This window comes from Leucopleurus acutus (genome assembly GCF_964270905.1).
Source record: "Leucopleurus acutus genome assembly, chromosome: 5".
NCBI classification, from domain to species: domain Eukaryota; kingdom Metazoa; phylum Chordata; class Mammalia; order Artiodactyla; family Delphinidae; genus Leucopleurus; species Leucopleurus acutus.
The window spans coordinates 28,030,908-28,047,371 of NC_139147.1; the positions used below are offsets into that span (position 1 = coordinate 28,030,908).

The window sequence follows — 16,464 nt, forward strand, 5'->3', positions numbered from 1 at the left end:
CACGTTGTATGGAAACATTAATGTGATAAGATAATATAAGCTTTTTAGTTCCCTTGCCTACTTCTGGGAGAATGTATGGCCTCAAATGTACTTTCTAGGACCAAGCAGCTTACCTGCACTTTTTGTTACAAGAGGAGGGAAAGAAAGTCAAGGATATAAACTGAAGATACCATCTCTCCAGCATTCCCATAAAACTTTTTACAGAGGTAAAATTACATACAAACTGTAATAACTGAGTAGAGCTTAAGACATACATGTTCACTGTTTCTCCAAGTGACCTAAAGATATAAAAATTTTTGAAGTATCCATTTCTAAACCACATTTATTTTTGGTGGGTTGGTATACATACTTAAATGTATATAATTAAATATTCATATAACTCAATTCAGTCATATGGTAGAGATCATCATTCATTATAATAAAAGCATGAGTTTTAAAGAAGTAGATTTATTGTAATATTCCTTAAACATATGGTAATATGGTAGAATTATGGTACTAAAAATAGTAGATTAAAGAATGCCATGACTTTGTGATCTTCACTTAGAGCTTATAACACATTTAGTTTTTTAATCACCAAGGACTTACAACATGCTCCAGTTAGGTTTCCTCCTACCACTTCCTCCTGGATCCTAAAAGACTTTATAAATACATTTATTACACTGCACAAAATTATTAATCAACCAGTCTCTCCCACCAGCAACCAGAGGATAGAAACATGGATTTGTTTCATCCCTAGAGCGTACATGATTTTAAAAAAACAAAAACAAAAAACAGGGGCTAGGGCTTCCCTGGTGGCGCAGTGGTTGAGAGTCCGCCTGCTGATGCAGGGGACACAGGTTCGTGCCCCGGTCTGGGAAGATCCCACATGCCACAGAGCGGCTGGGCCCATGAGCCATGGCCGCTGAGCCTGCGCGTCCGAAGCCTGTGCTCCGCAATGGGAGAGGCCACAACAGTGAGAGGCCCGCGTACCACAAAAAAAAAACAAAAACAAAAAAACCAGGGGCTAGACAAGTGTTTGAAGTAGATGGAAGATTAAAATATTAGATGTTGCTATCTCTCTTTTTTTTTTGGCAAAAGCCCAACCTCTAGCCCAAATATGAGCCCTCCATTCCCAAGCCCTTGTCCTTTGCTATAGTCCAGTCCTGGCATATTAATATAAGCGTCATATAAAGGCAAGTCCTCATAAGGGTTCCTTCCCTGGCCTCACCAAACAAAGTAAAGCCAATGACTCTACCCAGGCTTTAAAGTGTAAAGTATGCCAATAGCTACATTTCAGATATTAAGGCTGCAAGTAGAGAGAGAGAATAAAAAAATAACACTGCAAATCTCAGAGCTCAGAAATAGCTTAGAACAAAATGTAGCATACTGAAAAAGGCAAGCCCAAAAGCCACAAACACCAACCCCAACTACAATCACCTTATCTTCTCAACACTAGTCATGACCATGGCATTCAACAATATAAAAAGATGATAAAATGTTTTGCTGTCTCTTTTCCTTCTACACACTATATTGAATGAATCTTTAAAGCACTTACTTACAGTAAGTGTTCATGTTCCTAGTAGAATTTTATCGTACTGATTTTGAGGGCTTTTTTTTTTTTGCTTGTTTTCTTTTGTATTGTTATTTAAACTGCATTATAGAAAATATTCCACTTTGGATCATCTAAGTCTATTCCAAGCAAGCAACATACTCACTGGAAAACATGCATATCATTTAAGCTATACAGATCAACCAAAAAGAAAAGAAAAAAGAAGGTGGAAGGAAGGAAGAAGAGGAAGGAAGGGAGGGAGGGAGGGAGGGAGGGAGGGAGGGAGGAAGGGAGGGAGCGAGGAAGGGAGGGAGGGACGAAGGGAGTATTCATCTTCTACAGTTCCTTTAAAACAAATCTATTGGTATTTTGATTGTGATCACACTAAACCCATAAGTTAATTTAAGGAGAACTAACCAGTTTTACAATATTCAGTCTTCCAATTTGTGAAACAGAATATATTTCCAATTATTTCCATATTTATTAATATGTCTCAGTGTTATTTAATAATTTTCTTCTTAGAAGTTCTTGCACACTTATTAGATTTATTTCTGGTCTTTAATAGTTTTATGTGTTATAAATGGTAGCTTTTAAAATTTTCTCCTTATCATTCTTTCTTATACATAAAAACATAACCTTTTTTATACTGATTATCAACCAACAGGGCTAAATACATCTTTTCTTGGTAAGAGTATTTTATTGAGGTGATTTACATATAATAAGAAACACAAACCTTAAATGTATAGTTCAGTGAAATTTTTACCAATGAATACCACCCTGCATGTAACCACCACCCAGACAAAGATATAGAAAATTTCTATTATTCCCCAAAATTCTGTCATGCCCTTTCCCAATCAATAGTGTCTCTCTAATTCTCAGATAATCACCAATCTGACTTCTACCACAATAAACTAGTTCTGCTTGTCCTTAAACATCACATAAATGGAATCACACAGCAGTTACTCTTTTGTGTCAAGTTTCTTTCACTCAACATGTTACTTTGTGGATTCCTCCACATTTTTTAAATTACCAGGAAAATGTTTTCCATTACATTGCTTAGTATTCTACTGTGTGAATATACAACCACTGTTAACTATTCTGCTCTTACAGATATTTGGTTGTTTACAGTTTTTAGTTATTATCAATAAAGGCACCATGTGCTTCTTTCTCAAGGGTCTATACCTAGAAGTGGAAACGTGGACTATGCTAAGTCCTAGCATAATATATGTTGAAATACACTAGAAATTCCCAGTTTTCCAAAGTGGCTGTACCATTATACATTCTTACGAACAATATATGACACTTCCAATTGCTCTACATGCTTGCCAACATTTGATATTGTCAGTCTTTTTCATTTTAGCCATTGTGTTGGATATATAGTGGTGGCTGTTCTCCAATGAGGTGATTCAACAAACTTGCACCACAGAGATTACCACCACTGCTATAATCTATCATCATACCCAACATGGCAACTTGTCCACTTTTAACTTGTCGAACTTATTATTTTCATGTGTCTAACTGCTATGTAAATTTGTGTCATTTGTCACTTTCACTGGTACTATTTTTAGGATAATTCTACCTTTTTCCTCTGAGTAATTTTAAGATTTTCCCAGTCTTATGTATTCTGGAGTGTCACTATAATGAATTTATGTGTGGGTTTCTTTTCATTTTTCTGATTGGGATTTGTTGGCTCATGAAATTACAAGTTACCTCTTCACTTCTAAAAAATTCTGTGATTATCACTTTAAATTTTGCCTCTGACTCCCTCCCTCCTCTTCTTCTGTAACACCAATTAATGTATGTTAGACCTACTCATTTTATTCTCCGTGTCATTCAACCTTTCTTCATATTATTTAACTTTTTAGCTATCTGTTACACATTGGATAATTTCTTCTCGTATAGCTTACAGTCTACTAATACATTCTTCAGCTATTTCTAATCTGCTATTAAACCTGTGTTCTGTTTTTTCTTTTCCTTTTTTTAAATTTAGTAATTCTTATTTTCATTTCTAGAAGATATTTTCACAGTACTTTTTCAAGTAGAGATCTATTGAATCATTAAAGTGACACAAATTTCAGCTGTACAACCATGGTATAACTTCTCAGGAGCAAATCTCATCCCCTCCAACAACACTCCTCATAGCTAAGGCAACTGTCTTTGTAGTATTATAGGGGTTTCAGAGGGGGGGATAGTTCTGATTTACCCTTATTTGTGAATATGTCATCCATTGACATAACTTTACGAGGGGAATGATTTATTAAAACTTCCCACCTAATATTGACAATGGCCTTTAACTTCTTTTTCCCACATTCAACAAGGATATCAAAACTGAAATTCAAATTTATACACACAAACAAATGTCATCATGTCAAAAAGTGACTTTCAGCATTCCGAACTTACTTCTTTGGGTTCCACCTTTCACTTTGATTTAGTCTGATTATAGTCCTTACTATCTTAACAATTCTATAATACTTTCAAGAGATCTTAAAATATTTTACATCCCAACAGAAACAACACATTCTGGTTGTTTCCACTAGAATATCTGTTTTAGTCTACCATGTTTCCTGAAACTGTTGAAGGTGTGGTCTTTGTAACAATTTTAACTAGAACCTAGCCCTACCTTCTACCCAACTTATTCAAAGTCATCTCATGAGGCAAGCCATTTTCACAACAAATATGCTAGACACAAACTAGCCACAATGCAGTTTATTAACAAATTTCTACTATCCATACTCTACTTGTTCCCTGTCTGTGCAGTGATAACTAAGATAATTATAATAAATGCATCCAATCCTGACATTAAGAAGTAATTATATTAAGAAGTACACTTGTAAAATGTTCAACTTAAGAAATTTTACCATGAAATTTATGGGTGCCTGAACACAAGATTGTAAGATGTAAAAAGGTTTTATCTCATCTAGGTGTACACAATAGCGCAGTATTCCAAATGTGTGAATTCATATTAAAGTATGTATACTGAAATACAACCATAGTCAAATGATTCTAGGATTTTACTTGGCAAGATTTTGTCATCTGAACTTACTAGGTAATGAACAAATAAATTTACTTTTAAGCATAATATATAAATGTTTTCCTTAAAAAATTCACCATTTTCCCTTTTGAATTTAGAGTCTAAGCCTTAATAAAACTCACTGCAATGTTATATTTGTCAAATGCTTAACTAGAATTCTCATATTCCCTTATTCCTAATACAATATGATTTATAAATGTGCTTATTTACTGAATGTTGCAGTTAACTTTTTTGTTAACTATATATTATAAAATCTATGCATATCAAGGAAAAAATTACATTTTGCAACAGTAAATTATTTTTTTTTACTTCTGAGTATAATTTTACATAAAATTTTGTTATACTACACTATAGCAATTCTCTGCAATGCTATCTACAATAAAAATACTTGCAAAGTATTTACTATTTTAAGAGTATACTAAAATTAAAAGATCAAGGGAAAAAAAGTGCATTAACTTAAAGAGTTTTTTTTTCCATTTGGACAAAAATCAGTATCTTAAAGAATATATAACATATATTGTACGTAATAGAGATTAGGAATAATCTAAATTTCTTAACTTTTATTTATTTATTTATTTTTACTGATTATCTAATTATGTTATTTTAATTAGAAAACACAGGATACAAAACTACTGACACTACTTGGTATATAATCCTCCAGACTTTTTTCTATTTATGTACTAATATAAATTAATATATATAACAATATATATACATTTAAAAATATTTGTATCATAGTATATATTCTATTTTATAATCTCTTTTTCACATACTAGATTATCATTCCCCTTAAATATGAATTGCAACTGATGTATTTCATGTTTAAAATATTTCTCATAAAGCTTAAGTATTTTCAAATTTTATAATTATTCAAGACAAATATTTCATTCCAATTCATTTTTATAAGACAAAATCTAACTTTATAATTTCTCCAAATCCTTCAAAAAATAAGCCTAAATAAAATGTCTAAAAATAGCACATGTACTTTTGGTTTTCATTTAAAATTGCTGGTGTTAAATGATATTAGCCACAACTAAAGAGGATAATGAATTTTAATTAAGGCTTGCCATCTTGATATCTTATTATACAAAGCAGTTTCCAAAGTAACAAAGACATTAAAAAGTATTACTACAAAAAATTATGTGCCTTTGCTAAACATAGCATTTTGAGGCATCTCCTACGGTAATCTCAGATTACTCAGAAAGAAATGTACTATTAATATTGTGCCAAGGGAAATTATCTAAGAAAGCTGGTACATTCTGCTACCAAACAACTCTTGTTAACAGGGGAAAAGAACATTGGAGTCATAAGACCCATCTTAGCTGTGTATCTTTGGAAAATCATTTAACCTCTTAAAAGACAAATTTCTTCTTCAGTAAGATAAACTTACCATTGGCTCCAAAGAGTTGTTTAGAAGATTATGTTTAGTTATAATTTAAAGTTTTATTTTTTAAATCAAACTTATTTAATCCTTTGGTGGATCAAATTTTTTCAAACTAAAAAGTTTTGGTAATTAAATCAAAAGATGCATTCCAGGGCTTCCCTGGTGGCGCAGTGGTTGAGAGTCCGCCTGCCGATGCAGGGGACGCAGATTCGTGCCCCGGTCTGCGAAGATCCCACATGCCGCGGAGCGGCTGGGCCCGTGAGCCATGGCCGCTGAGCCTGCGCGTCCAGAGCCTGTGCTCCGCAACGGGAGAGGCCACAACAGTGAGAAGCCCGCGTACCGCAAAAAAAAAAAAAAAAAAAAAGATGCATTCCATCACACATCTTGGAATCTTGCTTATTTCTTAAAAAAAAAAAAAAAAAAAAAAAAAAAAACTATAAATATACTATCATATTATAGATCAGAAGTTGGCAAAGTATGGCCCACGGGCCAAATCCAGCTGGCCCTCTGTTTTTGTAAATCGAGATTTACTGGAACACAGCCACCCTCATTAAATTATGCATTATCGATGGCTGCTTTTACACTACAACACTTGAGTTGAGCAACTGCAACAGAAACCAGATGTCTGACAAAGCCTAAAATATTTACCACTGGCACGTTACAGAAAAAAGTTTGTTGACCCTGGCCATAAATGACTATAAATTGAATTGGACAATGTATCCAAAAGGAATTAGGGGAAGAAAGAAAAAAATCAAAGAAATATTAAAATATATACCTAAATTTAATGCCCCACAATGCTGCTCCAAAATCCTAAAAACAATCTAAGTTTCAAATGCAGTTGAATATAGAATAAGAAAATCTGAGTTACATAAAATATAAAAACAATACTAAGTTTATTAATAGTTTATTTAGAATTGCAAAGTATATCTTTGTGCCTCTTCAAATTAAAGTCAATTATTATTTCTATTATAAATAGTATTTATATCTACTTTATACAAATTATATTTTTACCTGCTAATGGCTTGCTCCTCATCAGTTATTCCAGTCTCCCTGAATGCCCTGTTTGATTCCGCCAAACTCAAGGCAATTGCTCTCTGAAGATCATCTTTATCATCTCCAGTGAGATCAATCACATCTGAAAAGCAAAACTATCTTTCTCAAAATTAAAAGTCAAACAAAATGAAAGGTAATTCTTATAATGGAGATTTTATACCCAATATACCCTTTCCAATCAAAGTCAGCACCAACTTAATTCTGTATAAGAGCCTCTCTGAAGAGAATGCAAACTTTTTAAATTGGTTATACTTTGAAATTTAATGTTCTTCTCTATAAAATATACCTAAAGCAATTAAGAGTATAAATATTTTTCATTACAGAGGAATCTCAATATTTACTATGACGTCTCTGATTAAAAGCTAATAAGCAGAAAGACTGCTAAAAACAGGTTCTTTAACAACAAAAATTGAAGCCAACATAATTAAACATTTATATTTATGCTTTCTGAAGTCAACCCAAATACACACACATTCCAGTCGGCTATACTACCTAGACATTAATTAAAGTATAATAATTACATGAGCTCTCAAAAACTATGTTTCAGAAACTAATTGACCATATATATCTATGTTTATATACACTTTTAAAGTCTGGATGAATGTATGAAGCTGTTAACAGTGGTTAATTTCGATGAGGAGGGTTATGGGGAGAAGGAAGTATAAGGATCTTTCACTTTCTATTTAATGTTCTATGCATTCCTTTTAATTAAAAAAAGTTTTCATTTCACAAAAAAGAAAAATATGCAAGTAAATGACAGGTTTTCTTTTGTTAGAATAAAATAAAGTAGTCTAGATGCTGTAAGTGTTCTTCTTCCAAAGAATAAAGTCTACAACTATTACCACATTCAAAAAAACTGATTTTTAATCCAATTTCCCAATATACATCGATTTATTTCCTTACCTCAAAAGATGTCAATTATACTCCTATTATCATTTAAACAATGATAGACCATAACATGTTACTAAGTAGGATATTATAAAATAATGGGATGAGAAAGAGAAAGAAGTATAGCTGTTACTACCTTATCTTTGCATAGTTGGGATTATGCTGGTTGGTATCCTGGACAAGTTTTATAATCACTTTGTTTATTTGTATTCGAGACATGTTAAAATTAATTTTTTTCTTTGTAATCTTAGAATAAGAGAGAAACAAAAGGGTTGGGGATGGGAGATAAAGTGTCTTCATTTTACGATCTGGCTACAGGGTTATATATAACTACTAGAAAAAAAAATATTTTGCACTTAATAAAAAATAAAGTATATTGATAGTTTCAAAAAATATTTTGCACTTAATAAAAAATAAAGTATATTGATAGTTTCAAAATAAAGTATATTGATAGTTTCAAATCTGGCTACAGGGTTATATATAACTACTAGAAAAAAAAATATTTTGCACTTAATAAAAAATAAAGTATATTGATAGTTTCAAAAGTCTACTTCTATTGTTATATACACTTTTTTCTCCAAACAGCAGCTTATGAGAATATTAAAAATAACAGTTGGCCACGGAAGATTTTTTTAATGTTCTTAGAGAGTATAACAAAACCTCACAAAAATGTAGTAAGTAAGGTCCAAAAAACTCAGTCAAGTAAAATGTGGAACAGAGTTATAGAGCAAGTGAAACGATGAAGCATGCATACGTACGTCAGCAGGCCAAAGGTTTCCTAATTCTGGTTTACAAATTCCGAGTCCACCAAACCACAGCTGTAGATGGGTATCACCGGGTGTAGTCACTCAGTCCAGCTGAAATATTGATAAAGAAGCTAGGACTGGAGAGGCATGAAGTGGCCTCATAAAAATGAGAACTATCATGATCATTAAATAATGACTAGAACTTGGGTGAGTAAAGAGAGAATAATGGAAGTAAAGAAAATAACCTGAAAATCACAAAGAAGCAGAAAAACAGGTTTTGGGGACACGATCAATTAGCCCTCAGACTCCAATCTCTCATCCTCCTTGTGTGCCTTCTACAACTACAGAAGCTGAAAAGATTAAAACAAACAAGCCTATTTTCCTGATTCACCTGCAGTTATGGTTCTGGATAAAATTTAGGTTCCACCAATCGGATGCATCAGCATAAGATTTGGAAGGCAGACCTGAGGGGGGAAGCCACTATCCTGCTGCTTTTGGCTGTTTTTCTCCAGCATGACTGAAGAAATGTGGGCTGTTCCACAGTAGCAATCCAGTATCCAATTTACAGCTTCAGGTATGTCAAGAGATAGAGTAGAAGTGGTAACCAGACTCTGCACTCCAATGCCCAGGCACAGCTCAGTGGCAGTTACCTAATCCTGGCTGCTTGTTCCCTGGGCAGCAGCTATAGAGCTATGTACGCTCTTGAACCCTGTAGTCCCAAAGGCAGTCTCCTGATTCACTATCTTCCTGACTGTGGCAGACGGAATGGCTTCCCTGGCTGGCCAGTCCTGCAAGAATCTAGGAGTCATTTCAGAAAGCTGAGCTAGAGATCCTTCCTCCATTGCTTCCACTGATTTTTTTAAGAACCTAGTTCCCTGTATTAAATTTCTTCTTTGGAACTATCTAGAGTGTTTACTGTTTCATGACTGACAAGTAAACCAAACTGGCTAGAGCAGAACTCACCTAGAAATGGCAACAAGTTATACTTAGAACTTTTCATAATTTAGCAATCGTAACTCAAGCAACACAAAAGCAAAAAACTAGGCAAGATGCTTTTAACCCTATTTCATAATGAGATAATGAAGTTGCAAGAAATGAAGTCTAATAGTATAAGAATAAAGAATGGTACACAGGCTTCAACTTTAAGTCTTCAAATTATTAAGTCCAGTGGTCTTTCCTCTATACTAGCAGTATCCAAGTGTAATCCATGGATCCTTGGGATCCCCAATGACCCTACGAAGGAAGGCGTTCCTTAAATAAAAAACACTCTCATAATAATAATAAGATGCTATTTGCCTTTCCTACTGGGGTCACATTTGCAGTGATTATGCAAAACAACAGTGCATGAAACCACAGCATCTTAGCACAAATCAAGGCAGTAGCATCAAGTTAATTATATTACAACTATGCACACCCATTATTCAAAAAAAAAAAAAAAGCCAGTCTCTTAAATTCTTGATAAAATGAGGAAACTAATTTTATTAAATCTCAAACATTGTTTTACATGTTAATTCTATGTGACAAAACAGAAAGTATGCATAGTACTTCTGCTGTATATCCAAAGTATGCTGTTGGTAAAGAAAAACACTAGAACACTGTTTGAGTTGCAAGCTGAACTGATTTTTTTTTCATGGAGCACTATTTTTACTTGAAAGAACAACTGACAAACTACAAACTATGATTATTCAGACATCAGTATTTGGCAGACATTTTCTGAAAAATAAAGTGAGCCTGTCACTTGAAGAACAAATGAAGAGTATTTGTTGCCAATGATTAGCATGGAATTTTCAAGCAAAAACGGAAACTTCAGAAAACTTGTTTCTACCACTATGAGCTTGACATCTTCCCAATACTTAAAAGGCTTTTCTGGTGAAATCGAGTGATATTAACAATTTCTGTTTGTTTTATAATGTAGACTTTCTTCCAACATTTGGAAGGAAACCTTTTCCAAATTACCAATGCGCTGTGTTATTAAATCATGCATGGATAAACAATTCATTCAAAGAGCAAGATAAGACACTAGGAGAACCTTTTGTTCTAATATTTGGTCTCTGACACAGTTCCTGACATAAAGTTCCTATATCACTTGGCATTTCCTAGCTTGACAGGAACATATTTTGCTCTAAGGAGCTGACTCTGGGGGGTTCCTAAATAGCTTCAGGATGGGCCACTGGTCATCAGAAAGACTAAGCCATGATGAGAAACTTGGAACTTTGAGCCCTACCTCCCATCCTCCAGGGAGACATAAGGACTGGAGGTTAAGTTAATAAATGATCAGGCCTACCTGATGAAACCTCCATAAAAATCCCTAAAATACAAGGTTTGGGGAGCTTCCAGGTTGGTGAACATATCCACATGTTAGGAGGGTGGTGCACCCCAACTCCACATAACAGAAACTCCTGGCTTGGGACCCTTCCAGACCTTGTTCTATATACCTCTCCATCTGGCTGTACATACTTTATCATAGCCTTTATTATATAATAAACCAGTAAAAGTAAGTGTTTCCCTGAGTTATGAGCCATTATAGCAAATGATCAAACTTGAGGGGGTCTTGAGAACCCCAATTTGTTGTAGCCAAGTGAGACAGAATGTGGGTAACCTGGGGCCCCACTACTTGTGACTGGTGTCTAAGGTAGGGGCAATCTTATGGGACTGAGCATTTAGCCTGTGGGGTCTGATGCTAACTCCAGGTAGATGGTATCAGAATTGTAGAACACCCAGCTGGTGTTGGAGAATTGGTCGCGTGGGGGGGGAAAAACTCACATATCTGGTGTCAGAAGTATTATAAGTATGAGCAGAGGAAGAAACAAGCAATTATAGTCTTTAGTGCTAGAAAGGTTAGCTGACCACAGACTATCAGTTCTTAACTGAAAAGCTGGGACTTGTTCCTTTAAGTGATGGAGAAGGTTTATTTATTATTTGTAGTTTCACTATAATTACAATAATTTTCTCCATGATGTTCCCATTACCTCATAAAGCTTCTTTCCGTAGGTCATTTTAGAACAATACAGAAATCTTGAATTACTATAATCTACTCACATACCAAATACATATGATTTTAAGAACAGATATTAAGAAAATAAAACTTTATTTTAATAGAATGGTTAATCCTAAATTTATTTTTCTGGAGTTTACTAGAATGATTTCTGTAAAATATGTAATAAACTATCAATTTCACAATGAAAAATAGCCCTCTATGATTTTCTTATGTGTTTATTCAAAAAAGGAACAGAGAATAAGCTTAGCAGTAAACAATTTCTAATTGGCAAAAGTCAACTATAAAAACTTAGCCTTTGTAAAAATTCCATCCAAATACCAAAGTACTATGAATATTTTTCTGTCAATGCCAAGGGAGGACCTTGGTAAAACACCAAACTTTGTTTGAACCAATCCTCCCTCCAGTATTAGTATTAGCATTAGTGTAAACAGAATTCAAGGGCACAAGTGTGTTAGTGTCAGCTGAATAACACTGTAGAAAATCACGTTACAAAAGCCTATGAACAGTAATCTACAACACTTCAAGATTGACCAAAATAAAACATTTTTTCCTGTAAAGTCAGAAATATATATACCAAAACATAACATCCACCCCAATAAATCTTCCACTCTCCAAAAACTTACACACCAATTACCAAACATTTCTCTGCTAACTCCAAAACAGAAAGTCATCAACTTAACAATAAATTAGACTTCAAATGTATGAATTGTTTATCACTCATTTTTTCTCATGAAAATGGTATATAAAATGACATGAGGCTTCCAAGTTAGTTCACAAGAGCCAATTTAGCCCATAATCAATTGAATATATGCAAAGATTTTTATTTTAGAAAAAAATAGTTCTTTCATTATTTTCCTTACCTACATAAAGCTAAACCTAGGGGAAACACTTTTTTATTTTTAATAAGCCAAGCTTATATTTACCACCAGCAAAGATTTCTAGGCAGGGGAGTGATATGAGTAGAAATAACTGTTTTGGGAGTTAGAGGAGTTAAAAGTGCTGAACAAGAGTTTGAGAAGAGTTGTAATAAGAGTAGGTACCAGAGCAGAAAAAATCTTCTGGCCCACCAAAAGGACAGGGATACCCTTAAGAGAAAAAAGCAAATATGAAGAAAGCGATGGTCAGCTGACTGGAAATGAGAAAAATACCATTCTCACTCTCACTCTGCTTCAACCACGGTTGTTGTCCTCACCATTCACCTCCTGAGCCAAAAACATACTCCTACCTCAAGACCCCAGCCTGGGACACACCTCCCTAAGACATCCTTGAGGTTCACCCCTTCACTTCCTCAGGTCTCTGTATAAATGAGACATTTCCCAACCAACCTTCCATCTAAAGTAGCATACCCCATGTCTGAACTACAACCTCATCCCTGCCGGCCTCTGTCCCTCTACCCTGCTCTATTGTTCTTCATGAACTTACTATTATCTGACAATATTTATTTATTGTTTACTGTCTGTCTTCCCCCTATGTAAACAGAGACACTTTTTGATTTTTTAAGGGCCTAAAAGCCTGACACATATTAGGCAATCAATAAATATTTGTTAAGCAAATAAAGGTTAATATCTAGACTATGGAATAGAAATAAAAATTAATGAGTCATCTCCACAGTGGCACTAGTTAGAATACTTGAGAATATATACCTTATCCAAAATTTTTTCTAGTAAAAGGACAAGTAGCATAATAAAGTATCATGTTAAAAGAATATTTAAAATCAAGAAGACAAAAGCAATGTAAATTTTGTTGCTCATCCCACTCTCCCATTCTCCCCTGCCGTCAGTCAGTTCTCTTAAGATGTTCCTACTTTTCCAATCCTCTCATTGCTAAACTCACATTCTCCAAAACAGTGACGTCCAATAGAACTTCCTGTGATGATGGAAATGTACTATTATCCGTACTGTCCAATAAGGTAGCCACTAGTCACATGTGACTACTACTGACCATTTTAAATGTATCTATGGCAATGGAAAAAACTGAGTTTCAGTATTACTTAATTTTATGTTTAAAGTTAAGTCTCCACATGTAACTATTGGCAACTGTATTGAACAGCTCAGCTCTAAATGGTCTTGCTCTGTTTTTAATAATAGCTGCTAAATTTATAATGGCAGCATTACTAAGTAAGGAAAGTAATAATAAAGGAGCCATTCTTGATTTTTGTCATCTGTTTTACTGTGTTTTCCAACTTGGAAAAAATTAAAAGTTAACATTCTATATTAGTCAACAAAAAGCGCAAAGGCCCATGGCTATCATTCTGTCCTAAAGTTAAAGAAAATTCATAAAGTTATACAAGTAACTCTACAGTGTATGTCTAATATAGAATGTAAGTCTAATTGCATCCAATCAGTTACAAGTAATTTTCATACCATTGTAGCATCTCATTTTTAAGCTTAACATTGACTTTTGGTGAATCATCAAAATAGTTTTATGCATTAGAAATCTCCACAGAAAGAGAGACTTCCATTTCACTAATTTTTTTTTTCTATCTGCAGATGCTTGTTTAACAAATTTGGTGAATGGGAAAAATATCAGTATTCAATGAATAAAATCCTAAACTGCTTAACATAAGTGATTTGCCCTCAGCAGGGGTGAGAGCACTAGACTGGAATCTATTTATCATTTGTGCTTTAAATCACTTTTAGGCTAGCCAAGCAATATAACCAAGATTAGAGTTCTAGGATAGAACTTCAACATTTTTCTCACTTTCTATGCAATCCTTACCAAATAATTCAAGTTCTTTTGGAGGATAAAAAAAAAAAATACAGTGTGTCTTAAAAAAAATACAGTGATTCTAAATTTGTGAAGAGTCTACCACTTAACACTCACTCCAATGTGTTATACTAGTTTCTCTAAAACTTAAGCCAATATGCGGCATTATTTTCTGTGTTAAAATTACCTACCCAAATCCCTCTTATCTTTTGATCCATACTTTGATTGCTCAATTGCAGCACATCTCGTTCTGGCAGGTATATACCATTTTTTTCCCGTTTTAAAAAAGTTAAAAAGAATTTAATGATCATGAAAGAAAGAATATTACTATTTGATTTCAAATTGGGCAAAAGCCTTATATGGTCATGTCTATGACAGAGTTTGCCATGACACAAAGACTTCACACAATCTCTTCTCTGATTATTAAATACACCTATGATATCTCTATATCTTGCATTGTTTCCTAGTTCCCTTTGCATTTTTAACTTCAAAACTCCTAACACAGTAATTTTATTTCTCATTTAAGCGAGAGGTAGGAGGCACTCATTTGACAATTCACAATATCCAATCTAGACAGGAGATGTAAGTAATTTAAAAAGGTGCCTCAAATTTTTGCTAACAGTACTACAAAATGGTTTGGGTCTTTTCCCAGAACTCAACAGAGTGTTATATTACAGTATCAAATGTTACCAAAGCAATACTTCTTAATTCCTTACTATGCAGAGTACAAGCTTTCCTTGAAATGTTTCCTTTTTCTCTCAAAAATGAAAGGTAAAAATACACTGAGAAGGCCAACAATTGAAAATGTAATTACTCCTTCAATATTAAAGTTCACATATATGTGTTCTCCTAATCAAGTGACATAATTTGCTTTCTCTTCTGATATACTTGGGTATATGAAAATTTCCCAGCAACCCCAAAAGTAGCTTCTATGGGATATTAGTTTGAAAGCTAAATTTTTCTAGTCATCAAAAAAACATGTATTTTTAGATCTTCTAAAAGAGACCTTCAGTTATAAGCTATATTCTAGCTTATAACAATAAAGAACCATTATATATTTAGCATTAGAGACTTTTATCTCAAAATATAGATGTTTTGTCAGCACTACAACCAACAGATGACACACTTAAAGTTAGCAAAGCTTTGTTTATGCTTTAGCCTGGTTGTAACAGACTTTATACTTAAAAAAAAAAAAAAAAGAAGAAATTGAAAAAATAAAAACCCTTACCATATCTGCAAGAATTAAGTTCGACTATGGTCAACTTTCAAGTAACAATGCATTTCACATAGAATTGAGAAAATGCTCAAAAAGGGTTTTTATATCTAGAACAATCCCTTTAAAACTTCCTCACACTCTGATCACTCTAATACTCCACACTCCTTCAGCACTTACAGAGTTTTCCCCAAGAGGCCTGCGTTTGAATATATATATTCATTTATAATTATTTCCTATCCTTCCCACGTTTTACCACCCCATCCAAGAATTAAAAATACACAGAGATTTCATTTCTACTCAGCAATTACAGCAGAGTAATTTAAAGAATCTGCTGAATGCATGACATCTACTTACTTTCTCAGTTTTAAACCTTGTAACACTTGGTATTATACAAGTGTCATAACACTTGTAGTATTATTATGACACTACTAAATTTAAATGCTGAACAAAGACTATCTCCTAAAGGCAGCTGTACTTCTTAGAACTTTATGAAAGATGGTACAAATCTGTTAAATAGAAAATAACTATTGTCACCTCATCAGCTATATTTTTCTGTTTAATGCTAATACTATTATAATACAATCACCCCACTATATTTCTACAAGTTTTTTTCTCAATAATCTCAAACCAACTTTATGAACGCACTATCCAAATTATTCAATTATTAAATATGAATTAGCATCCTGGTTAGAAGGACAGCTCATTTTATCAATAAAGAAACCACAACAACGAGCAATTTGCTCAATAAGATAATCAGTAAGATGAAACCAGAAACTCCATCTCTCTACCATTTCTTTCAAGTGGAATATGAAAGTACTTAGTGCATACTTCCGAGAGCTACACACATACACACAAAAAATTTTTTTCAATTATCAACAAATGGGACACATGCTTTCTGAAATCAGGCTGCTTCC

At 33.7% G+C, this 16,464-nt stretch overlaps 1 protein-coding gene across 1 annotated transcript in view; it reads right to left on the reverse strand.

Moving 5' to 3' along the window:
- USP25 (ubiquitin specific peptidase 25) overlaps positions 1-16,464 on the reverse strand; it is a 139,955-nt gene that overhangs the window by 98,607 nt on the left and 24,884 nt on the right. The window contains 1 exon segment of the mRNA XM_082840200.1: positions 6,955-7,078. Within this exon segment, the coding sequence (XP_082696326.1) occupies positions 6,955-7,078 (124 nt within the window).